The sequence below is a fragment of the Scylla paramamosain genome, chromosome 1 (assembly GCF_035594125.1).
Source record: "Scylla paramamosain isolate STU-SP2022 chromosome 1, ASM3559412v1, whole genome shotgun sequence".
Classification (NCBI taxonomy): domain Eukaryota; kingdom Metazoa; phylum Arthropoda; class Malacostraca; order Decapoda; family Portunidae; genus Scylla; species Scylla paramamosain.
In genome coordinates, this window is record NC_087151.1 from 31,926,155 (window position 1) to 31,952,204 (window position 26,050).

Genomic DNA, 26,050 nt, shown 5'->3' on the forward strand with positions numbered 1-26,050 from the left:
ACCTATGGAAGCACAATGGTAATCTGAAAAAAAAAATTTAAAACTATAAAGAAAGTACATTATTAATTTTCTTCTCTACAAAATATCCTACACTGTTTCACTAAGTCTGTCATAGAAATTTTGCCTTCTTGGAGTATACAGACATGACAGCAGTGTTTCTGACTGGTGCTTTCAATTGCTGACTGGTCTTCTTATTCCTGTCTTGTTTTAGAATGTGCAGCAAATTTACTCCCTCCTACTAGAACCAATGTGTAATTTTAAGCTTTTAGATTATTTTGTTTGGATAATTTGGTATCCTGTAATTCAGCAAATATTTTTCATAGAAATAATATTAGCCTGGTGCATGTTTCAAAACAAGATAGGAATATATAAATCAATCAGTGAGTGAAAGCATCATTTAGGTGAAAAATTACTTTGATGGGGTTGGTGAAATAGAGAAAATGGTTTCAGATATAGTATGTATCAGTTGTTTGCAGGGTTATCTCATAGATAACACATTATCTCATAAAATTAATGAAGTATAGGCAGTTGTGAGGAATTACTGGTTACTCAGTTTAAATAAGCACATTTTCTTTCTAGGGTATGACAATGATTGCCTATTTCTTGGGACAAGCACGGTCATCTTTCAATGTCCTGAGGTTTTCAGTTAGAGGCATTGTTGAGGGGAATGATTCCTTTGACAGAATCAAGGTGAATTTGGTTTCTTGAGCTTGCATGTTTTCTGATAGTAATTTAGTTTAGCTCACTGTTTTGTTGATTTGCTCTTACATAGTTTTGATGTATGCTTATGATATGTTCTATGAATTATGCCTTTCCTTTGAAATAACTATTCTAGAAAATTGCATTCAAGGACAGGGAGGTGAAGGAATTCTATAGGTTTTGTTCTGTCTGGTTGTTAATATTTACCTGATAAGTAATGATTTACTTGAGGCATAACATATTGTGTCTTTATTTTGGGGGCATTTGTTCCTTTGTGATTCTTTACAAACAAAGATATCCAAAGAAATGTTCACATTGAAAAATGGTAACTTTCTCATGTTCAAACACATTAAGTTATATGAAGATCAAAAGTTTGAATTCTTTAGGCTAAAAATAGACATTACTCGTACATTGATTTAATGGTCAATTTTTCTTTCATAACTGGATATTCATTGATATGGACAGTGAAGGTGTAAAAATAGTATCTATATACAGTAGATGTAGTAAATTCTTATTTGTTCCTTATTTGTTTATAAATTATACATAGAATTTTCTTTATATTTCTTATGGATATTAATTAGGCAGTTCATGCTAAGCATTTGATGTTAAGAGGATACTTCATTTCAAGTTTCTTAACTTTAAAGTTTCAGGGGCATATTGTGATAGTTATTATATTATTCAAGTGAAAAATTTAAATATTTCCTTTATACATGGTCCTCCTCTAATGCAATAATTTTCTTCTACAAGGTCATCATGTAAGAGAAATATTGTGTTAGAAGGATTCCTGAAAACCCTTATTTCATTGTGCACTCTCACCGAAAGTTCTCTTTTAGAGCCCATTATTTGTAAAGTTTGGCACCATAAATACAATGCAAATGGTTGACTTATATACTATAAAGGCCATTTCTGTGTGAGTATTTATTCACTTGTGACTCACTGCTACAGTTATTAACATAAGTTACTTGAAATGATGACTTCATACATATGATCCAGTGAAGAGTCATTCAATTTGATCATACACATGATTCAGTGAAGAGTCATTCAATTTGAGTGAGTGACTAGCAAGTTTTGCTTCATAATTACTCATGAGTGAGCCACTGAAAGGTAGCAGCTGGCAGGCAGATGTTTTGAATGTGAAAAGTTGAATTAAAGTGGATCTTGGTTGTGTAAGAAGAGATTTCTTCAGCATTTTTTGGCTACATTAGGTGAAAATCACTTTACAGAAATTTGCATTAGAGGAGGATTGACTGTACGTACATTTTTTTATACAAGAAACTAAAGTTCCATTACCACACTTTGAAGATAGACAAGACTAAAAATACAGAGGAAATTTGGAAATGTAGACAAATGCAGAGAGGTTGCTAATGGCCATGCATCCTGGCAAGTTGTTTTTAGATGAAAATGCTGACTCATGTAAGGTTATGGAACCTTTTCATATGATTATCATCATGATGGGTTGTTCTTGGTTCATTTGTGGTGGGAGTGTCATACATTATGGCTCTTTACTTCAGTAACATAGTGATTTTGATTGAGAGGATTTTAGTCTACTTATACCATACCACAGTGCTGTGTCAGGTGACATATTTTTTTTTAGTCTACTTAGACGAATATTTCATGGCCAGAAAGTAAACTTGAATACTGGAGACATTTTAGACTAACTATAGAATAAAGATTGTTAACTTTAATTGCCAGTGTCATTCATAATGATATATACCTGTATTTATAATGCATACATTTACATGTAATATTTGAGCCATTCTAATATTTCTGAATCAACCTAGGATCTCACTACATAACACAGTTACTTAGCTGCCAAACACATGTTACTCAGGAGACTTAAAAGTAAATCATCATCATCATTTTACTCACTGTCTTTCTTTGGAAAGGCTGTGGCCAAGTGATCAGTGCTATCAATCTTGTCTTTGACAGCATTTACATTGAAGAGCTTTGGGAGACAGCTTGAACTTTTTTTTTTTCATGTAAGAGGGCCATTGGTCAAGGGCAAACTTTTCTCAAAAAAGGCTGTCTATGCCACTGCAGGCAGGGGCCAACCTTCTCATCCACCAAAATAAGGCTTGAAATAGAAACACTGAAGTATGTAGAAATTTCTGCTGGCACTTAAGGTGTGAAAAAAAAAAAAAAAAAAAAAAAAAAAAAAAAAAAAAAAAAAATATATATATATATATATATATATATATATATATATATATATATATATATATATATATATATATATATATATATATATATATATATATATCCAGGAAGTATCCAGCCATTTACAATTTCAAGAAATGCTTCTAACCTAGGACAATGGCACCCTACTCTCCTTCAAAGTAGTTTTCCTTGGACCTCACACATTTCTTCCAGTGTCTGTTTCACGTTTCAAAACATTTTGCAAAGACCTCTTTTGGGATCTTCATCAGCTGGCTCGTTGCATTCTTTTTAATTTTGTCTGTGGACTGAAATATCCTCCCTTTTAATGGTGATTTAAGCTTTGGGAAAATCCAGAAATCGCAGGGAGCTAGGTCTGGGCTGTAGGGGGACTGAGTGAGCTGGGCGATGGAATGTTTTGCCCAAAATCCCTGCATGAAACATGAAGATTGGGCTGGTGCATTATCATGATGAAGGTTCCAGTCTTCACTAATCCACAGCTGTGGTTGTTTTCTTCTCATAGCATTCCTCAGGTGGCGAAGAAATTCGATGTAATACTCCTTCATTATTGTTTGGCCTTGAGGAGTGTACTCATGGTGGACAACACCCTGATAATAAAAAAAAACACTGTCAACATGACCTTGACTTTGGTTTGACTTTGCTGTGCCTTCTTCGTACGTGGAGACGCAGGTGACTTCCATTGGCTAGACTGGGCTTTTGTTTCTAGGTCATAGCCCTAGACCCACGACTCATCTCTGGTTATTACTTATTTCAAGAAATCTGAGTCATCTGTAGCAGCTTGAAGCATATCCTGTGAAGTTTTAGCATGAAATTCCTTCTGCTTATGGGTCAGGAAATGCAGGACGAATTTTGCTGCCATGCATGGCATGCCAAGATCTTCTGTCAAAATCTCTGAAACACTTGTCTGTGGGATACCAAAATCATCTTCTAATTCTTGGACTGTCAATCACTGATTTTTCATTGATTGCAGTCTTCACATGTTTAACATTTTTGGGTGTTCTGTTTGTTGAAGGCCTTCCAGAACGTGGATCACTTTTGACAGATTCTTGGCCTTCTTTGAAGTGTTTCTACCTCATCTTTATCTGTGCTTCACTCATTGAATCATCCTGGAATGCCTTCTTAATCATTGGAATAGTTTCCGCTGATGAATGTTCAAGTTTGCAACAAAACTTGCAACAAAACTTGACACATTCGCTGATCTACTTGCTCAGTCATTGTCAATGTGACGGTCAAACAGTACACATATTCATTCAACTGTGTCTGGCTGGTAACAGAGGTGTCACATGGGAGTAATGCCGCTCACACATGCACAGTAGGATCTTCTGTCAGTGTCTGCCAACTTCTGCTAGGATTGTGCCATCAGTTCTGCAAATATTCATAATGGCTGGATACCTTCTGGACAGACCTCATATATATATATATATATATATATATATATATATATATATATATATATATATATATATATATATATGTATATATATAATCAATTCTTGGTAAGCAAATGATGACAAAAGTGGTGCAATTTACTTAGTAGCAGAGACATTACAACTCAAACATATGTACAAAAGAAGGGGGCGTGGTCATACTGGCTGTGAGGTGAATTCTGCCTGGTCTAACAGCATGCCCCAGCAACTCACCTCTCTCCATCACCGGTTGGTTAGCCAGGGTGATGAGAGTGTTCGAGCTATGGAACATGGTGGAGCTTCAGTGGTGAGACTTGAGTTGGTAGGATGACGGTTTGAAGATTCAGTGGTCCATGGCGCCATATATATATATATATATATATATATATATATATATATATATATATATATATATATATATATATATAATATGGTGTCATGGACCACTGAATTTTTTTTTTTTATGTAGGAAGGACACTAGCCAAGGGCAACAAAAATCTAATAAAAAAAATGCCCACTGAAATGCCAGTCCCATAAAAGGGTTAAAGCAGTAGTCAAAAATTGATGGATAAGTGTCTTGAAGGAATTCAAGTCATAGGAAGGTGGAAATACAGAAGCAGGCAGGGAGTTCCAGAGTTTACCAGAGAAAGGGATGAATGATTGAGAATACTGGTTAACTCTTGCATTAGAGAGGTGGACAGAATAGGGGTGAGAGAAAGAAGAAAGTCTTGTGCAGCGAGGCTGCGGAAGGAGGGGAGGCATGCAGTTAGCAAGATCAGAAGGGCAGTTAGCATGAAAATAGCGGTAGAAGACAGCTAGATATGCAACATTGCGGCGGTGAGAGAGAGGCTGAAGACAGTCAGTTAGAGGAGAGGAGTTGATGAGACGAGAAGCTTTTGATTCCACCCTGTCTAGAAGAGCAGTATGAGTGGAACACCCCCAGACATGTGAAGCATACTCAATACATGGATGGATAAGGCCCTTGTACAGAGTTAGCAGCTGGGGGGGGTGAGAAAAACTGGCGGAGACGTCTCAGAACACCTAACTTCATAGAAGCTGTTTTAGCTAGAGATGAGATGTGAAGTTTCCAGTTCAGATTATAAGTAAAGGACAGACCGAGGATGTTCAGTGTAGAAGAGGGGGACAGTTGAGTGTCATTGAAGAAGAGGGGATAGTTGTCTGGAAGGTTGTGTCGAGTTGATAGATGGAGGAATTGAGTTTTTGAGGCATTGAACAATACCAAGTTTGCTCTGCCCCAATCAGAAATTTTAGAAAGATCAGAAGTCAGGCGTTCTGTGGCTTCCCTGCGTGATATGTTTACCTCCTGAAGGGTTGGACGTCTATGAAAAGACGTGGAAAAGTACAGGGTGGTATCATCAGCGTAGGAGTGGATAGGACAAAAAGTTTGGTTTAGAAGATCATTAATGAATAATAAGAAGAGAGTGGGTGACAGGACAGAACCCTGAGGAACACCACTGTTAATAGATTTAGGAGAAGAACAGTGACCATCTACCACAGCAGCAATAGAATGGTCAGAAACGAAACTTGAGATGAAGTTACAGAGAGAAGGATAGAAACCGTAGGAGGGTAGTTTGGAAATCAAAGCTTTGTGCCAGACTCTATCAAAAACTTTTGATATGTCCAAGGCAACAGCAAAAGTTTCACCAAAATCTCTAAAAGAGGATGACCAAGACTCAGTAAGGAAAGCCAGAAGATCACCAGTAGAGCGGCCTTGACGGAACCCATACTGGCGATCAGATAGAAGGTTGTGAAGTGATAGATGTTTAAGAATCTTCCTGTTGAGGATAGATTCAAAAACTTTAGATAGGCAGTAAATTAAAGCAATAGTATGGTAGTTTGAGGGATTAGAACGGTCACCCTTTTTAGGAACAGGTTGAATATAGGCAAACTTCCAGCAAGAAGGAAAGGTAGATGTTGACAGACAGAGCTGAAAGAGTTTGACTAGGCAAGTTGCAAGCACGGAGGCACAGTTTTGGAGAACAATAGGAGGGACCCCATCAGGTCCATAAGCCTTCCGAGGGTTTAGGCCAGCGAGGGCATGGAAAACATCATTGCGAAGAATTTTAATACATGGCATGAAGTAGTCAGAGGGTGGAGGAGAGGGAGGAACAACCCCAGAATCGTCCAAGGTAGTGTTTTTAGCAAAGGTTTGAGCAAAGAGTTCAGCTTTAGAAATAGATGTGATAGCAGTGGTGCCATCTGGTTGAAATAGAGGAGGGAAAGAAGAAGAAGCAAAGTTATTGGAGATATTTTTGGCTAGATGCCAGAAATCACGAGGGGAGTTAGATCTTGAAAGGTTTTGACATATTCTGTTAATGAAGGAGTTTTTGACTAGTTGGAGAACAGACTTGGCATGGTTCCGGGCAGAAATATAAAGTGCATGAGATTCTGGTGATGGAAGGCTTAAGTACATTTTGTGGGCCACCTCTCTATCATGTATAGCACGAGAACAAGCTGTGTTAAACCAAGGTTTAGAAGGTTTAGGACGAGAAAAAGAGTGAGGAATGTATGCCTCCATGCCAGACACTATCACCTCTGTTATGCGCTCAGCACACAAAGACAGGTCTCTGACACGGAAGCAGTAGTCATTCCAAGGAAAATCAGCAAAATACCTCCTCAGGTCCCCCCAACTAGCAGAAGCAAAACGCCAGAGGCACCTTCGCTTAGGGGGATCCTGAGGAGGGATTGGAGTGATAGGACAAGATATGAGAAATAAATATGAGATTATGATCGGAGGAGCCCAACCGAGAAGAAAGGGTGACAGCATAAACAGAAGGATTAGAGGTCAGGAAAAGGTCAAGAATGTTGAGCATATCTCCAAGACTGTCAGGAATACGAGTAGGGTGTTGCACCAATTGCTCTAGGTCATGGAGGATAGCAAAGTTGTAGGCTAGTTCACCAGGATGGTCAGTGAAGGGAGAGGAAAGCCAAAGCTGGTGGTGAACATTGAAGTCTCCAAGAATGGAGATCTCTGCAAAAGGGAAGAGGGTCAGATTGTGCTCCACTTTGGAAATTAAGTAGTCAAAGAATTTCTTATAGTCAGAGGAGTTAGGTGAGCGGTATACAGCACAGATAAATTTAGTATGAGAGTGACTCTAGTCGTAGCCAGATGGTGGAAAACTCGGAAGATTCAAGAGCGTGGGCTTGAGAGCAGGTTAAGTCATCGCGCACATAAACGCAGCATCCAACTTTGGATCGAAAATGAGGATAGAGAAAGTATGAGGGAACAGAAAAGGGGCTACTGTCAGTTGCCTCAGACACTTGAGTTTCAGTGAGGAAAAGAAGATGAGGTTTAGAAGAGGAGAGGTGGTGTTCTACAGATTGAAAATTAGATCTTAGACCGCGAATGTTGCAGAAGTTAATGAAGAAAAAGTTGAGGGGGGTGTCAAGACACTTAGGGTCGTCGACAGAAAGACAGTCCGACCTGGGGACATTTATGGTCCCCTCCCCAGATGGGGAGTCCGAGGCTGATGTAGGAGTCGCCATGATGATTTTAAAATTTTTGAGTGAAGGGTGTGTGTGTTATTAGGTGCATGTAGTTTTGTGTGGAGGAAGAGAGTTGTCTTTAGAGGGCGGGCTGTGACTGCCCCCTTGTGTTGTGAGACACAAAGGGAAACGTTCAGTGAGGTCACAGCTGGGTTTAATGATAAGTTCACAGCACCCCCTTAATAGTGCTTTAGACCTCACTGGGAGTAATTATCATTTCGGCAGGTGTCTACTGCCTCCTCCTTAAAATCTTCAAACCGTCATTCTGTCAACTCGAGTATATATATATATATATATATATATATATATATATATATATATATATATATATATATATATATATATATATATATATATATATATATATATATATATCTTAGCCTTGTTTTATGATTGGGTTATGTTTCTAAAAACCCAATCGTATGGCAGTCCATCATATAGTGAGTTTAAGGTTAAATGGGAAAAAAGGGGATGTGTTCCTAGGCCTATTACTTTAACTCTCCAATTAATTTTCTGTATTTTAATGCACATACTTTATATATATTTGTACATATCCTTTTAGAATAAGCTACATAAATCATATTATGGAAATAAATGAAGCAATAAAAGATAAAAAAAAAAATGGGGCAAACAAAGGATCTAGGCAATGGAGCTCCCCCCATCCCCCACACCCCACCCTCACTATAGTTGATCTTCAGCTTTGTGTTCAGATTTAGGCTTTTTCATGATTTTTTTAGTAGCACAAAATGATGCAGGACATTTAGTGGACATGGTTGCACAATTAGGCTTGGCACAATAAATAATGATAGATACAGCACAATCATTTGAACATACACAAGACTTGATAAAAGGCATGAGAGCATGGGAAAAGGTGAGACACTAGCTAGCATGGGGTTTCTCTAATTATTTACATTTCCTAGATAACTAGGAATAAGAAATTTTAATGTTGCTTATGAACATCTTGATTTGTTAGTATAGGTAGTTGGTGTATTTTGGGGTGAACACTATACAAAGGATTGATTTTACTTACATAATATTTTTAGTTTGTTGCTTCTAACCTGTTAGATTGTAGTGAAGCTAGATACACAGATTTCTATATTAAATTTCAAAATATTGGTACGTTTGAGAGAGAGAGAGAGAGAGAGAGAGAGAGAGAGAGAGAGAGAGAGAGAGAGAGAGAGAGAGAGAGAGAGAGAGAAATACATGAAATTTTGGGGAACTATAATTGTTCATGATGATTTGCAATTGATGTCCTCTAATAGTATATTTTAGAAAACTTTCAAATGTATTTTGATGTTCTTTGTTTAATTGCAGACAATGCAGTAATGTCAGCTTTGCTTTGCTTTATAAACTGCACTGGTTCAAAGGCATGATTACTTAGTTTGTTGCTATCTTTCTCTGTGAGTATGGTGCTTTCATTTGTTTATTATGAACCATTACTAATTTGGCAACTTATGAATCTTTGTCTAGCAGCATTATCAGATTGGTTTGACTATAAAGATTTGTATATATATATATATATATATATATATATATATATATATATATATATATATATATATATATATATATATATATATATATATATATATATATATATATATAACTATGAAGATTTTTACATGTAAAATCAAAAGTGAGAATAAATGTTTCTTGCATTACATAATGATTTGTAATATGCTTTCAGTTATCAATTAATTGATCTATGTGAATCTGAAATATTGAAGTATACTTTAATAATTTTGTAAACAAATTGATATGCTTGAGGTACAAGATATTTGCTTATGTATTTCTGTATAAGTTATAGATTCCATTACTATATGCCAAAATATTGATGGTTTAGTTTTTGCATTGTGCAGATGTCATGTAGCCTCATGTTTTAGTTGTAGAGAGCATTAATATTTTCATAGAGATTTGCATTACTAATTTAATGTGGATTGTGTTTTCCAACTTTGGGGAATTAATTAGATGATCTTGCTAGAAATACTTTTCTAATTAATTAACTATAGAGCTAAATGTAAGTATTAACTAGAATTTGAAATTCTTGTTATTCATGGCACTAATTTTTAATAGAATTTAAAAGTTGCTGTTGAAACTAATAAAATAACTCCTTCCATATTGAATAATATATACAGTAATATTGTATAAATATGTTTGGCCTAATTTGTTCAACATATTGTCATAGTGAATATAATGTTATAAGGCCTTCTCATGTTTTATGTGCTTAAATTGTTCTGACATACTTTTGTGCCTTTTCAGAGAATGTTAGTGATGGAAGAATTAACTCCTTATCGTGGAAATCCTGAAGATTCAAGTGTTGCCGTAGCATTCCAAAATGCAACACTTGCTTGGGATGCTGTTTCCCTACAGAAGGAAAAAAGAAACACTGAGAGGTAAGAGCTTTTCACTTTTTAGCAGCTTGCCATCTGGTCCATACATCTGCCCATTAATTGTCAAAATCAGGAATACCCAAAAATGCAACTTTTTTACATTTTTGGTGGCCACTTTGTGCCAATGCTTTATGCACAGGACTTGGATCAGCGTATTTGAGATTGAAGTCTGGACTTGGCAAATTGCAACAACTACATACAAGTAGGTGACTATCTACAATAAACACTCAGTGAAAAAGAGGTCATAGAAAAGGGCAAATATAGAGTGACTGTCTCATTCAACTCAACTCATTTGCAAGTGCTACCCTTGGGTGTTGCTGCATGGGTGCCACTGTGGGGAGTGACATGTACAGTATTAGTACACTTCAAGGATTTCTGCATTTTCAAGTGTGTGTGTTTTGTGCTCTATAGACAGCTGTTGCTGGGTCTGGCACCTCCTCATTCTGGTTTTTACCAGTTTTGATCCTGCTTTAGTTGCCTGGGCATGCAACTCAAGATGCAAGCTGCATCAGGCTTCCTTTGAGGACCCTGACCCATGCTCATATCCTCAGTGGGACCTGACATTGGATTTGCCCCCATGTGGACTCCCAGATCCTGGCTCACCTCCCTTCTGGTCTTCCCTTTTTCCCACTGCCAAGTGTGTCTTCCCCATGGTTTTTTTTTTTCAGCACCTCTGCTCTTGATGATGATGTATATATCTGTTTTGCCTTCTGCTCTTTGCTGTTTCTATGGCACCATGGTTTCAGTGCTGGGATGGTGTTTTCCACCATATTCATAAGCCTTGTGATTAAATTGTGATTAAATTATGATTACTTTAGTTTTGCTATTTTTTATTATGATTATTGTTTTTCTTTTCGTGTATGATTAGGATTAGATTATGATTATAATCACATTTTGTTATGATTATAAAAAGATATTGATTAGCAGTGATTAAGTACAATGCCTAAATAAGTAGCAAACTACAGTAAAATCCCTCTTATCCGGCACCAGCAGGACCGCTGACATGCCGGATACTTGACAGTTGCCGGATACTTGAATAGAAGTGAAATTATGTCCTTCTGATCTTTTCAAGCTAAACCACTCGTATAACACTTTGTCCATCATTTCACCACGATGATACTGCAGTGTGTGACGATTTTCCGCTGCCTTTGGGGTGTCGGTGGCTTTCATGTACCGTATTTTACAGCTTATAAGACACACTTTTTTTCCAAAAAAATACCCTGAAAAATACCAGTGCGTCTTCCAAGACGAATGTTGTATTGTGAGGCAACACCCAGGCTCAAGGGAGCTTGTACACTTGACCGATATCGATGTGGATTTGTATGATGAGTCATTACGCTATGATGTTAGATTAAGTACTATTTAATTCAACCTTTTATATGATGTAAACTCAGTACTTAGCTGTTACAAGTATTTCCAATACCATAATCCTTCCTGGAGCTGAACCACAAGCTTAGCCTTAAGCATAACCTCTGCCCTGTAGCACGCTCTGTTTCTTATGGTACTGACAGTGGCAGGCGGCAGCCTTCCCACTCTTGATTTTGATTCGAATCATATAATACTAATATTAATATTAATAATATATAATATTAATAATATATATGTTAATAATATATATAATATTAATAATATAATATTAATATTAATAAAATATTAGGGTGCGTCTTCCACGGTGCAGCGTCTTATAAGCCGTAAAATACGGTAATCCTGCAACTTTTTCGTTTGGGATTTAATGTCATAAATAGTTGATGAGCCCACACCATATTCCGCCATTAGTTGCTGTCTGCTTTCACCTCTCTCTAATTGTCGACAAATGTCTACCTTCTGCTTAAGTGTAAGCACAACACACTTCCTCTTTTCTACAACTTTAGGCATGATGAAGGTGTCAGGCGATAAACAGTGCACACGCGGGACTGAGTCACTGAGTAAACACAAAGGTGCAAAGCAGTGCGCTCGGGTGGCGAGGGGACAAAGTATGCCTCGCACGGGAATTTTAATAAATTTTATGAGTACGCATTGATTTTTTATTGATTTTAAGGCTCAGGGAAAAATGTGTCAGATACTTGAAGCTGCCGGATACTCGAATGCCGGATGAGAGGGATTTTACTGTACATCTATTAGGTGCACTGTTCCATATTTGAGCACAGTAATGTAACCGTTTAAATCATTTAATAACTAATGGTATTAAAAACATGCATTGTGTGTAAGAGATTTGATTTGATTTTGCTTTACAGTGCATAATACATTACTTCTATGAATTTATTTCAAATCATGATTACAGGCTTTCACAACAATAATGAAAACAAAGTATTTCTCTTTGAAAAATATGGAACTTGTTATACACATGATTTCTTATAGGCTAGATTATTTCTCATGTAATTTCTAATTTTCTATGTGTTGGTTACACTTGATAAACATCAACTCCTCAAAGTGAACATTGATCATTCTGTATCGTTCAGGATGAAAGACTTTCCCAGCAAGAGAAAAAAGTTTCTCAACTGGAGCTGATGATGCTGGGATACACAGATAACGTATACCCAGTATAGTTAGTTGAGGTAATGTTGACTGATTCTATTCCCAGAAGAGAAGGGGATCACTGTCATCCTCTGTTCTTGGCTGACTCAGGTAGAATCCTACTTGTGATAAAGTTGATGTTAATATACAGAGGGAAGAGCTTGTTGATGCTGATGGTGTCATGAATCTGAACAGCTTGCAGTTTTTTGTAGGGGCCTTCTTATTTTCCTGAAGGGAACCCTTTTTTCTTCAGTGTTAGTAAGCATAATTTCATCTATTTTAGACTTCAGTAGGGATTTCATGAACATGATTTCTAGTGAGTACCAGTCCATCATAAAGTGTGGATCTAGGAGTGAACCCAGATGAAACATATACATGTCTTCATAGATCTTCAATCTTTTCTCGATTGAGGTTTTGAGAGTAGTAATCATCTCTGACTTGTATGTCTGTGACAGTTGTTCAGGCTCAGCTTTCTGTCCATGAATGCATGGAATTACTTTGCCTGACATTACAACATTCTCTCCCTGATACTCTAGAGTTGCTACTTCAAATGGTGTCAAGATGTCTTGATGAGATCAAGTTCACATTTGGTTAGCTTTACTGGACAGTTTAAATGATCAAGCTTGGCTGGATCATTGTTGAGAAGGGAGCGAAACATCTTGTTACTGCTGTTTCATCAGGTTGCATTTTTGGGCTGATGTCAGCATTCACCTTTGAGAAAGTCAACAAATTTACCTAAGTCAGTTTACTTCCATTTTCTTTTGACATATAGCACCTTCCTCGTGAAAAAAAGCACATGAAAGTTTCTGTCCTTCTATTATGAAGTTATTAACAGAAAAACTTGGAATTATTGTGAAAAATAAGAAAAGACAGTTATTTTCAATTTACCGAACAGTTGATAAAATTAATTAGGTAGTTTGTTTTTGAAGTTGATGATATGATACTATTACATGTTACCTTACCTTCATGTGAGTATGAAAATTTGAAGTCTGTTGAATGTTGCTTCCAACAACCTTGTCACAATGCTTGCATTTCATTTTCACTTGAGTAATAGGATCTGCCTTGGAGCTGCCATTAAAATGGTCCTGTATTGATTTCCCTGTAAAGATCTAGAGATGTACTTGTTGAGGAGTGGAGTGGAGTGGAGTGGAGTGGAATGATGAATCTACCAGCTGTTTACCTCAAATAAGGGAGCAGTGTGTGCATGTACAAATGTGTTGTTTGCCTTACATAGCCAGCAGCATGTGCATGTACAAATGTGTTGGGTGATACAATACTACAACACACACACACACACACACACACACACACACACACACACACACACACACACACACACACACACACACACACACAATGATAGACAGTTTCACAATTGATACATACATTACAGTAATTACACAGACAACATGTTTCATATGTAACCCTGTGACTGTGCACTCCCACACCAGCCTGGCAGTAATAATTTTTACCAGTACTGCATTTCAAGTCTGTTGAAACATGTACAATCTTTGTGTGCATTTGACTGATACTCGTATATCATGGGAGATAAGCAAGTAAAAACATGAGATGGTGCTCAGCTTTCAAAACATATTTGGACTTGAAAACAAAGTGCTTCATGGAAATTACAAAGAAATAATCACAATAATCACATTTTAATCATTGATTATTATCAAGAAAAATATGATTATGATCTGATTATGATTATATGAGTTACCAATTTTTTTATTATGATTTGATTATGATTATGTAATCAGAGCCATGGATTATGATTTTTTGATTAGTAATTATAATCATGCCCATATCTGTTCCTAAAAAGGATGACTGGTCTAATCTCTCAAACTACCATCCTGTTGCTTTAATTTCCTTCCCCTCTAAAGTTTTTCAGTCTATCCTCAACAGAAGATTCTTAAACATCTGTCACTTCACAGCTTTATATCTGATTGCCAGTATGGGTTCTGTTGAGGCTGCTCTACTGGTGATCATCTGGCTTTCCTTACTGATTTTCATTATCTTCTTTTAGGGATTTTGGTGAAACTTTCACTGTTGCCTTAAACATACTGAAAGCTTTTTGACAGAGTTGGCAAAAAGCTTTGATTTCCAAACTATCCTCTTATGGCCTCTATCTTTCTCTCTGTAACTTCATCTCATATTTGCTTCCTGACCATTCTATTGCTGCTGTGGTAGATGGTCACTGTTCTCCTAAGTCTATTAACAATGATGTTACCCACTCTCTTCCTATTATTCATCAATGATCTAAGCCAGTGGTTCCCAAACTTCTTCAGGTCATTACCCACTTTTCATACATGATCCTTGACCATGGCCCACTGCCAACCATTGCCCATAACTACAGTGACTGCCTACATATAAAAACCACTCTAGTAAATCCTGTAATTTTATTGATTCCATTTGCTATTTTCTTTTGTTAAGTATTGATAAAGAAATTTGTAGTTTGCCTTTGCTGATTCTCATATAATTATTGAAGTGGTACTAAAGAAGTAACATAATGCACGTAAAAAAAATGTCTATATGTAGAGTAATCAATAAATGGCATTATTGTGGAAAGCTGTTTAAACAGTAAACAAACAAGAAACAAAATAAAATAGAATTCCACTGGTTTAAAAGTTTATTAATCCCACGCCATATGATCTGATCTTTAAATCTGACAAATCTGATGACTATAATTCTGAAGTGAAATGCAATCATAGGGAGTCATAATTAAATGCCACAACCATAGCCTTCAGTGGCCACACACCCATCTCCTCCCAATTTTCTTCTGAATATTCATGCCAGGTTCATGTTTCCTTTACTTGAATCCCCATTCCAGATTATCAATAAACTTCTTGATTCATGGTTTTGTTTCCCTTAAAACACACTGTAGGTCATGCTTCACTTTGTCTGTTGTAATATTTCATTTTAGTGTGGAATAGTTGAGAAAATGAAGCCTCACAGGAATAAGTTGATGAAAATGGTAGGTGTTGAAAAGCCATTTGTCTATGTAATCTATCAATTTGTACTGAACCTGTAATTTCCCTCCACTGGCTGCCTACCTGCTAAACATATCCTCAGATTATGGTCCCCTACATTCTGCTACATGGCCTCCCCCAGGGAGCCATGGCCTCAAACTTTTCTTGTCCTATCCACTCCTACACTGATGATACCACCCTGCACTTTTCCACGTCTTTTTGTAGACGTTCAACCCTTCAAGAAGTAAACAGCTTAGGTAGGAAAGCCACAGAATGCCTGACTTCTGATCTCTAAAATTTCTGATTGGGGCAGAGCAAACTTAGTATTGTTCAATGCCTCAAAAATTCAATTCCTCCATCTATCAGTTCAACACAATCTTTCATATAACTATCCCCTCTTCTTCAATGACACTCAGCTGTTCTCCTCTTCTGCAATGAACATACTTGGTCTGTCCTTTACTTATAATCTAAGCTGAAAATTTCACATCTCATTTATAGCTAAAACAGCATCTATGAAGTTAGGTTTGCTGAGTCATCCCTGCTGGTTTTTCTCATCCCCCCTGACTGCTAACTCTATACAGGGGCCCTATCTGTCCATGTATGAAGTATGCTTCACTTGTATGGGTGGTTCCACTCGTATCTCTCTTTTAGACAGGATGAAATCAAGAGCTTTTTGTTTTATCAACTCCTCTAACTGACTGTCTCCAGACTCTCTCATCTCTGCAATGTTACATCTCTTGCTGTCTTCTACCATTATTTTCATGCTAACTGCTCTTCTGATCTTGCTAACTGTATGCCTCCCATCTTCCCACAGCCATGCTGCACAAGACTTTCTTCCTTCTCTCGCCCCTATTCTGTCCACCTCTGTAATGCAGGAGTTAACCTGCATTCTCAGTCATTCATCCCTTTTTTTTTTTTTGATAAACTCTGGAGCTCCCTGCCTGCTTCTGTATTTCTTCCTTCCTATGACTTGAACTCTTTCAAGAGGGAGATTTCAAGACTTACCTTCTGCTATTTGATCATTCTATTTGCCATTGCTCTGGGAACTGGCATTTAAGTGGGGCATTTTTTTATTCAGATTTTTGTTGCCCATGGCCATTGGCCCTCTTACATAACTTTACTCTTACTACTTTACTCTTTCTTTTTCACTGACAGGTCATCACAAAGTATTAGAAAACAAGGAAATATTGTATGGAATATAAACTATAGAACAGAAAAAGAAGAGCCTTACAACTATGAAAAACTTTGGAACTATTCTCACAAATGTTAAAACTCTACATCTACTTCTACTAACTTCACTATGAGCTATCATCATTCTTTTGCAGACTACATCAGAAAATTGCCACTGTTATACTGGACAAAAAGATATTTTCTTGTGATAAAATTTCAGTGCCGACCTTTGTGAAGTTGTTTAGCTATCTTGGATGTGCCAACATTTATGAGGCCTCATGACAGCCATCACCACCCAACAATGCTATGCATAAGACATGAGAACTCATAACTCTAGCAACAATTAGTACTGTATGGTTTCTTACTTTTTTTTTAAAGAAGTAAATCTCTCTCTCTCTCTCTCTCTCTCTCTCTCTCTCTCTCTCTCTCTCTCTCTCTCTCTCTCTCTCTCTCTCTCTCTCTCTCTCTCTCTCTCTCTCTCTCTCTCTCTCTCTCTCTCTCTCTCTCTCTCTCTCTCTCTCTCTCTATATATATATATATATATATATATATATATATATATACATATATATTTATCAGTCCTCTGTTCTTTCCATCCTTATCCTCTTCTCCTTCACTTTTAATGATCTTATACTTTCAAAAATATGCTAATGTGGACTTTTATATTTTCATTCTTCGATTTTCCCTTTTTATCACTTTTTTTTATAAAAGCTTCCTGGAAGAACTATCCAGACATTTTGTTTCAAAATGCTGAGAAATTGATTGAAAAAGTAGCCATGAGAGCGAGTGACTGGAAATTGGACCCATGACATGACACAAGGTATCCACATGACTGATTCATTAACTGACAAGGTTAGATGATTACTGAGGCTCAAGTGGATGTTGGTCAGCCACAGCTATCTTACCACTGCACTGTTCCCTTAGTTTTATTTACCATATATATATATATATATATATATATATATATATATATATATATATGATTTTCTTTCCAAAATATTTTACAGCTTCCTATTGCTATGAAATAGTTTGTAAAGATGCTACATCCTTCAACTTAAGTAATTTCTCTTTCTCAGATACCTTATGATTATGTCCAACTGGTTCAGTGTCAAGGTGATGTGTGAGTGTGTGTGTAACTAAAATTGCTCTCATTTCATTATAGCATCAAGAAGAAGGAATCCAATAAAAAAGTGCCATCCCAAGCAGACCAGTTACTATCTCAAGAGATGGAGCTCCACCATGTTGAAGTTTTATTTGGACTGAATTTCACTATAAACAAGGTAAAAAAAAAAAAAAAGCAGACTATTTTGTTATCATATTTATAAGCTCATCCAAGTGCTATACCAGTATTTTTATTAAGTGGGTCAGTATACATTCATATCCTTATTTGTAGTTGCTGATTATGGAATTCATTGATGGTATGCAATTTGATCTCTTTCTGCTTTAGTGAGATAATGCCTGTGAAGAAGGGAAAAAAAAATTCTTGAAAGGATAGAAAGATAAGAAAAGCAAAGGGAAGATTATTTGATTGTACAGATGGCTCCATACTAGATGAAGCAGTTTTCCTACCTATATTTCTAACAAAAGTGACGTCATCCTGTTTTCATGGCAGCTGTTATTGGCTGTAGCTGCCCCTGATGTGTATCTTAATCTTAGGTCTGCCATCTTCCTCTCCCCCTCCACATCCCCCTTCCCATCCCTCTTCCCCACCCCTGTGCTTCTCATACCTCTCATGCCCCCCCTTCTCTCTCTCTCTCTCTCTCTCTCTCTCTCTCTCTCTCTCTCTCTCTCTCTCTCTCTCTCTCTCTCTCTCTCTCTCTCTCTCTCTCTCTCTCTCTCTCTCTCTGACAAACTCATTTTGTAGAAATAAAAATAAAAACCACAAAACCTATGGATACTTTGTAATGACAGTTCTGTTATTAAACAAAGGTGAGTATAATGTAATCTACATAAATTGTCGCTTACATTTACAAGAAGTACAGTATCCTTTATCCCCTCTCCATCTTTCTCTCTCTCCAGAAGTTAATCCATATACCCAAGGGAATAATGACCTCTCATCACCCTCCACCTGAGCTACTTGTGATGTGTGTGTGTGTTTTATATTGTAAAAATTGTCATGAACATTTAAGTATGAGACAGAGAGAGAGAGAGAGAGAGAGAGAGAGAGAGTACTTAAGTAGGAAGACAGGCACAAGATGGAAGAGATGTGAATGATCACACTTGTGTCTACTGGGAATTGTTTCAATGGTAAGACTGGCTGCCTTTTATGGCAGTGGTCATGAGAGTGTGAGAAAATATGAAATGCACTTTGTGTGTGGGTGTGTTACACTGTATGTACTGTCCTAAATGGCTGAGAGAGAGAGAGAGAGAGAGAGAGAGAGAGAGAGAGAGAGAGAGAGAGAGAGAGAGAGAGAGAGAGAGAGAGAGAGAGAGAGAGATTCTTTATATATATATATATATATATATATATATATATATATATATATATATCCAGTTTTTACTACTGCTTTGGATCCTATTCAAGGACTGGCATCTTAGTAGGTTTTTTTTTATTGTATTTTTGTTGCTCTTGGCTGGTGTCCCTCTTAAAAAAAAAGAAAAAAAAAAAAAAAAAAAAAAAAAAAAATATATATATATATATATATATATATATATATATATATATATATATATATATATATATATATATATATATATATATATATATATATACATATATGCACATACACAGTGGAACCTCGGTTACCAAATGCCTCCCTTTTATGAACAAATCAGTTTTTGAAAAAAAATTTGCTGATTATTGCTTCGGTTGCATTACCATAATTCAGTTCTAGAACAAAGTTACTTGATTTCAGTTATCTAGAGACAGCAAAAGCTGCCGTTTATATCTAATTTATAGTTTCTATAAATATTTACTTTTTTTTTATTTGGAGGAGAGAGAAAGTGTAAGACAGTAATTCAATCTTTGAAATAATGTAAATGTGATCCCATTGAAAAGCCTTGATGTAAACAAACAGTTTTTGGTGCTCATGAGTAATCCTGAGCCACTTATTGCTCTCTCAATGGCCCCCAACAGCATCACTGCATTTTTCCAGTAACTTTTCCCAGCAGCAAGATGTTTAAGTGTTATGATCACCTTCATTTTGGCAGTAAGTGGGTTGCTCCTTTCTGTGTCCCACTGTAAGGCTTCTTTCGGTAGATCAGTCTAAACAGTATCTTCTGATAAGTTGTGTCACAATGTTCATTCAATACATCCTTTCTGAATAAATAATTTGTGAGGTGGAGATGTGAAGCAGCCATCTTGGTTGTGGGAGCATCTGTCATAAGCCACTAAGAAAATGTAGACTGGTGTCTGGAAACAGATTAATCCAGTTTACATTGATTCCAATGGGGAAATTTCTGATTTCAAACAGCATACAGGAGTGAATTAAGTTTGAGAACTGAGGTTCCACTGTATATATCTTTTAACTTTCACATTCAGGACAGTATATATAAATCACACACACTCACACGCACGCACGCACGCACGCACACACGCACGCACGCACATGACACTCATAGCTTGGAGCACGGAAATGGTGGCTGTGAGAGGGCAGCATTCCCTTGGGTTTATGGATTAGTTACTGAAGAGCAAAGGAAAGATGAAAGATAAAGGAAGCTGTCCTGCCATTACAATTTTAAGAAAGTAATTATATATATCAGGATTTTTAGTCTTTATTTCCAATAAATCTCAATTGCCAGAGAGAGAGAGAGAGAGAGAGAGAGAGAGAGAGAGAGAGAAGGGTTGAGGGGCTGGAGGGCTTAGATGGAGGTGATAGGCAGAGGGGTATGAGAAATGTAGAAACATGGAGGGAGTGGGGATGGGGAGTGGACATAGAGTGGGGTTAGGAAAGGTGTTGTTTAATTGACATGTCATGACTTCTGGCCAGTGATATTTACCTAATAATATCCCTTGAGTTGACATGTCGCTTTAGCTTAAAATAAGTGGTAGAGTGGCTGCTTCATCAATTATGGAACCAGTTGTACATTGCTTATCATTCACCACATAGTTTAAAGTCTTAAGAGATCATCACATAGACATTATGTAATGATTTAAAATTTGCTTTGTTATTTTTGCGTCCTTCATTTCATCATAAATTGTAATTTCTTTTAAAAGTCATTCCTACCTATACTGTTATGCTATTTGTGGAAATTCCTAAACTTAATTAAAGTTATATTAAAAAAGCTTCCCTTATAGTATATTAAAATTCTGCATGAGGATTAAGGCATTTCATACACCTACAGGGTGAGCTGGTTGGTGTATGTGGAGGTGTGGGTGCTGGAAAGTCTTCTTTGATAAGTGCTGCACTGGGCCATATGAGGCTCGAAAAAGGTTGCGTTGACTTACAAGGCACCTGTGCCTATGTAGGACAGCAAGCATGGATACTCAATGCAACCCTCAGGGACAACATTCTCCTTGATGAATCATTTGATGCCAAAAGGTGAGGCTTATGTTACTATTCCAGTCCAGTTCTGTCTGTAGTCTTCTAGCATGCCTGGATATGGATAGGACATTGAATTTTTTTTAATACTCTCTGGGATTTAAGGAATGCCCTTGGTTACTTTAAGTGAAAAAAATTTTGATTATGTTGGCAGTCATTAGCAAAATAATAAAATTTCCAAAGCAGAAGAAAGAACAGTATCTCTCCATGGAACTCACCCCTCAAAGGGCATCACAGTTATAATTTGTTCATTGAGCAAACATTAGTGAGCTGTGTACCTGAGTTTATAAGCTGAACACTAATATATATTGTTTTCACAATGTTTTACATTTGTGTCATAATTGCAGTACCCTCCTAAGTTTTACACTTTCATTGCTCATGGGTCATGTCTTCCTGCCATTGGTGTCACAGATACTAAAAATATATACATATGTACTAAAAATATACATGTGTGCTATATATTTTATATGTATTTCTGTCAACATCTCACATTCCTGAGCATGGATTATTTATGTGGGTAAACCATTTGTTTCCCACAATACCAGTCACACTGGCTTGCATGTAAGAATATGGGAGAGAGAGTTTGGTGTCACTATATGGCAACAATGCCATTGCATTTTGAAAACACACAAACAAATGAGAATTGTCTCAACTGCAGCGCCACCACATCAGGTACTCAGCACGGCATCATGCTGTAGCAGCACCACACTCCATCATGCTGTGGCTGGACCTCACCCCCCCACTGTTGCATCTTGTTGGATGTGAGGATAAAGCACACACATTCACAGTTCTAGATGCAGCAGTTCTGCACTACTGCTTTTGCTACATCATCCCAGATGTGAGGACAAAACACATTCACACAGTTCTAGATGCAGCCATGCTGCACTGCCATGCTGCTGGGTCACACTAGATGGTAGAATAAAACACATATTCACACAGTTCTAGGCCATGTGGCTGGAATAAATAAGTGTTTTTCAGTGTTTTAAATAGTGATCCTCGAGTTTAGCACTACGCCTTAGGAAGAAAGTAAGTGTGAAACTTGAAAGGATAGTGTAGAATATTTTAATACATCTCATAAATACTAAAAAACGATAATAACAGGATTCAAGCCCATCACAAGTAATAAAGAATTGATAAAATATATCAGTAAATGTAAGGCTGATGCTATTATTAAGTACAAGAGAGATAGGCAGCATTGCTGCTACCCAGCCACCTGTCAGTGCAAGTTGCTTACTCAGTTTATTTTTCAAGGATATATACTCGTAATATCACTTGTCATTCAAGCAAAAATGATTGTACAAAATTGAGAAGAGATTATGTGTAGTGACATGATGGCTTTGTGATGACAGTGCTGCCTAACTCTCATATACTTCATGGTGATGTTGGCCTTGCAGTCATTGATACATTTTCTTTATTTTTCTCTTTCTGTGATAGACTCAAATATTTGCGATTAATATTCCCATGATACAAAGTGTTATACCTCAGCCATTCTAAGTACACAGTGTTCTCATCAGTCAATACTGCTGATTTTTTTCTTACTTTGACTATTTAATTACTGTTTTGGAAAAATAGCATAGGCTTTCCCTCCAAAAATTGCTTCAGTAAAACGTAGTGTATGGAAAATTTGATTCAGTATATCACTTCATACCATTTTTACTTTTCAGATATTATAGGGTTATTCATGCCTGCAGTCTTTCACAAGATATTGAAACAATGCCAGCTGGAGATATGACTGAAATAGGAGAGCGTGGCATAAATCTTTCTGGAGGTCAGAAGCAGCGGGTTTCACTTGCCAGAGCAATATATGCTGACAGGTACGTTTCAAATAAAGATCTCTTAAATTTGGGGGTAAAAAGTAAGCCAACTTTGTGTTGTATGTGTAATGCTTTGGGCATGCCAGTATGTGGTGTTCTGTCTAAATGTTTGAAAAAAAGATTTCTTTTAAGGATGAGAACACATGAATTATGACCTGCAGTGTATACAATAAAACCTCCATAAGTTGGCATAATAGGGGCTCAGTCTTTGGTGACTATTATCAAAATTCTGGCTTATATGAAAGATCACAAGAAATCATTGAAACCCCTCCTACAGAGTCAAAATCTTCAGTTTCATTTCCCTTCCTCTCTCTAGAACCTCCCCTTGGACCTTTCTCTGAGGACATGATACAAATATATCATGGTTTTTATATTTGAGAGGGTAGAGATTAAACTAGTCCTTCCTGAAAATCTCTCATGGGCACCCAATTCACTTCCTTGTTATTTTGAAAAGTGCACATTGGACGCAGCATGTTCAGAATGGGCATGTAACTTGCTAAAATAAGAATGTTTTGCAATAATCATGCCAAACCCAGGCAGAGGAGGATATTAGTTAGGTGCAGGAGGAAGAAGGAAGGAACTGCCTAGAGAGAGGGACATTTAATGCAAAAGAAACCATGAGGCCTACCAAGGACTATGAGGGACTGCCAGGGACGCCTTGCGGACCTCCACTGAATGCGTCGCCTCACTTCCTCTTTGCCCTCACACCGCTGGAAAGTCCAGGTGGCCACCAGCCACCCCTCACCTAGATACTGGCCTGCCTGAAAAACTGAACAGATCTTCCATCCATACACTACACAGATAAGCACTTTGGAATATGTTCTGATTCCCTGGTCACATATTTTTAAGAAAAAAAAGAAAAATAAAGAAATACTGGAATAAACTGGAGTAAACTGAGGTAGACCAAAAAGAAAGAAACAATCACTTGTTTGAGTGAGAGAGAGCAAATGAATGAATATCTTTACTCTATAACACTGACAAAATGGGAGCCAGGCTGAAGAGGATTCCTATCTATTTAGTCCCCTCTCTTGAGCGCTGAAGACCCATAGGTGGGACTATCTACCTAACTAAACTAACAAAAAAGCTTTGGGATCCTGAAATGCTTATCTGTGTAGCGTATGGATGGATGATTTCATTCAGTTCCTCAGGCAGGCTGGGGTCTAAGTGGGGGATGGCCACCTGGACTCACTGGTGATGTGAGGGTGAAGAAGTAGTGGGGTGACACCTTCGGTAGAGGTTCATAAGGCATCCCTGGCTGTCCCTCGTGATGCTTGGTAGGCCTTGTGGTTCCTGGTGCATCACATGTCCCTCTCTCTTGATGGTTCCTTCCTCCTTCCTCCTTCTTCCTACACCTAACTAATATCCTCTGCTGCCTAGGTTTGGCATGATTATTCTGAAACATTCTCGCTTTAGTGAGTTACATGCCCATTCTGAATCCACTGCATCCAGCACACACTTTTCAAAATGAGAGATTTTTTAGGGAGGATTAGTGTAATCTTTACCCTCTCAAGTATAAAAACTGTGATAATGAGGCAGCAAACAAATAAAGTTGTCTTTCCTTCTTTATTTTTAGTGAGACAGGCTGATTTTGCAGGTAGTGTAGAGGTCTGGCTCGTTCCTTCTCCCCACTCCCTCACTTTAACTCGCTCATTCACATCTGCTTACATAGCAACTCCCTAATCCTGCCACCTCAGTAAAATGGCTAGTTAACCATACCAACCACCCAACATTACACCATAAACTTATTATTATAATTATTAATGAAATCAACATTGCACAGTCATCATACATTCATATTCCAATCTTACACATTACACTACCCCCTGATATATTAATCACAAAAACTACAGGAATGAGGCCACCTAATCCTTGAAGATTGCCTCGGTAGCTCATGTTCAGACTCCTCATTGGTTTCATGGTGGCCTTCCTCATCAACCATCTCGCTATCAACTTGGGCAGGTACCTGAGTCAGGAGCATGTCATCCTCGCTGCTCTCTGATGCCTCAACTGGAATTGCTGGAGTGTTGCAACAGCGTAGATGATTGACATGGTGGGGGACTTCGTTGACCTCTATAGCCTGATTGGACATGACTTTCATAACCGTGCCTCTGTTGTGTTGAACACCACAGCGAACATTAAGCAGCTTGGCACACACTTCCTCTTCTACCTGGTAGGGGCCACTACCATCTTGCTTGTCGTCTTGCTGAGGGTCCATGTTGTGGACTTGAATTGTGTACCTGTACAGAATGTTTGCTGGGGCAGTTGATGATGTGTAGTCACTATGGGGCGTCACGTTATACAGATACACTGCCTCTGCTATGGTACAATTCTTCTTTGCAGCAATTACCTTGATGGTGTGAGGACTTCTTTCAACTACTCCATTTCCTGAAGGAATGTAGGTGCACCTAAATTGAAGGTGCATTCCCCACTGCTCTACAAAGTGTACAAACATTCTGCTTTGGAAGACTGTTTCGTTGTCTGTCAACAATTCCTCAGGCACCTCTGTTTGTAAATTACAGGCTCCAACTGTTTGATGATGCTTGCACTGTTCTGAAGTCTCAAATGATGCCATATAGCAAACTTTGATGGCCCACAATCAATTAGCATCAGGTATGACCTTCTGTCAAACTTGTTTGACATTCAGGCTTCCATTCTGCTGGGTCAGTGGACTGACACGTGTCACAGTTGATGACGACAGTTTGTACCTACCGCTTGGTGACTCCTGGATTGACTCTTCACGAAATATAATGTTCTTTTCAGTGCCATTCATTTCAAGGATAAACTTGAAACCAAGGGGCACTGAGGTGGTCACACTCACACAGATGTTGGCAGAAGCTCCAGTACTAAGCTGAAGGCACACGTCACCTATTCTTTCACATCTCCACTTCTCTTCACGCACAATCACTAGATCGACGTCCTCTCTTGACC

The 26,050-nt window shown here is 37.6% G+C and overlaps 1 protein-coding gene across 11 annotated transcripts in view; it reads left to right on the plus strand.

Annotated features, from left to right (window-relative positions):
• The window catches only part of LOC135103914 (ATP-binding cassette sub-family C member 5-like), a 106,949-nt gene that overhangs the window by 42,672 nt on the left and 38,227 nt on the right, over positions 1-26,050 (plus strand). For 10 of the 11 annotated variants that reach the window (XM_064010848.1, XM_064010835.1, XM_064010834.1 and 7 more), the window contains 5 exons: positions 580-690; positions 10,047-10,180; positions 17,990-18,107; positions 21,112-21,308; positions 22,973-23,122. In XM_064010848.1, the coding sequence (XP_063866918.1) occupies positions 580-690; positions 10,047-10,180; positions 17,990-18,107; positions 21,112-21,308; positions 22,973-23,122 (710 nt within the window). The remainder of the gene's footprint in view (positions 1-579; positions 691-10,046; positions 10,181-17,989; positions 18,108-21,111; positions 21,309-22,972; positions 23,123-26,050) is intronic. The other variant, XM_064010861.1, reaches the window with a different exon arrangement.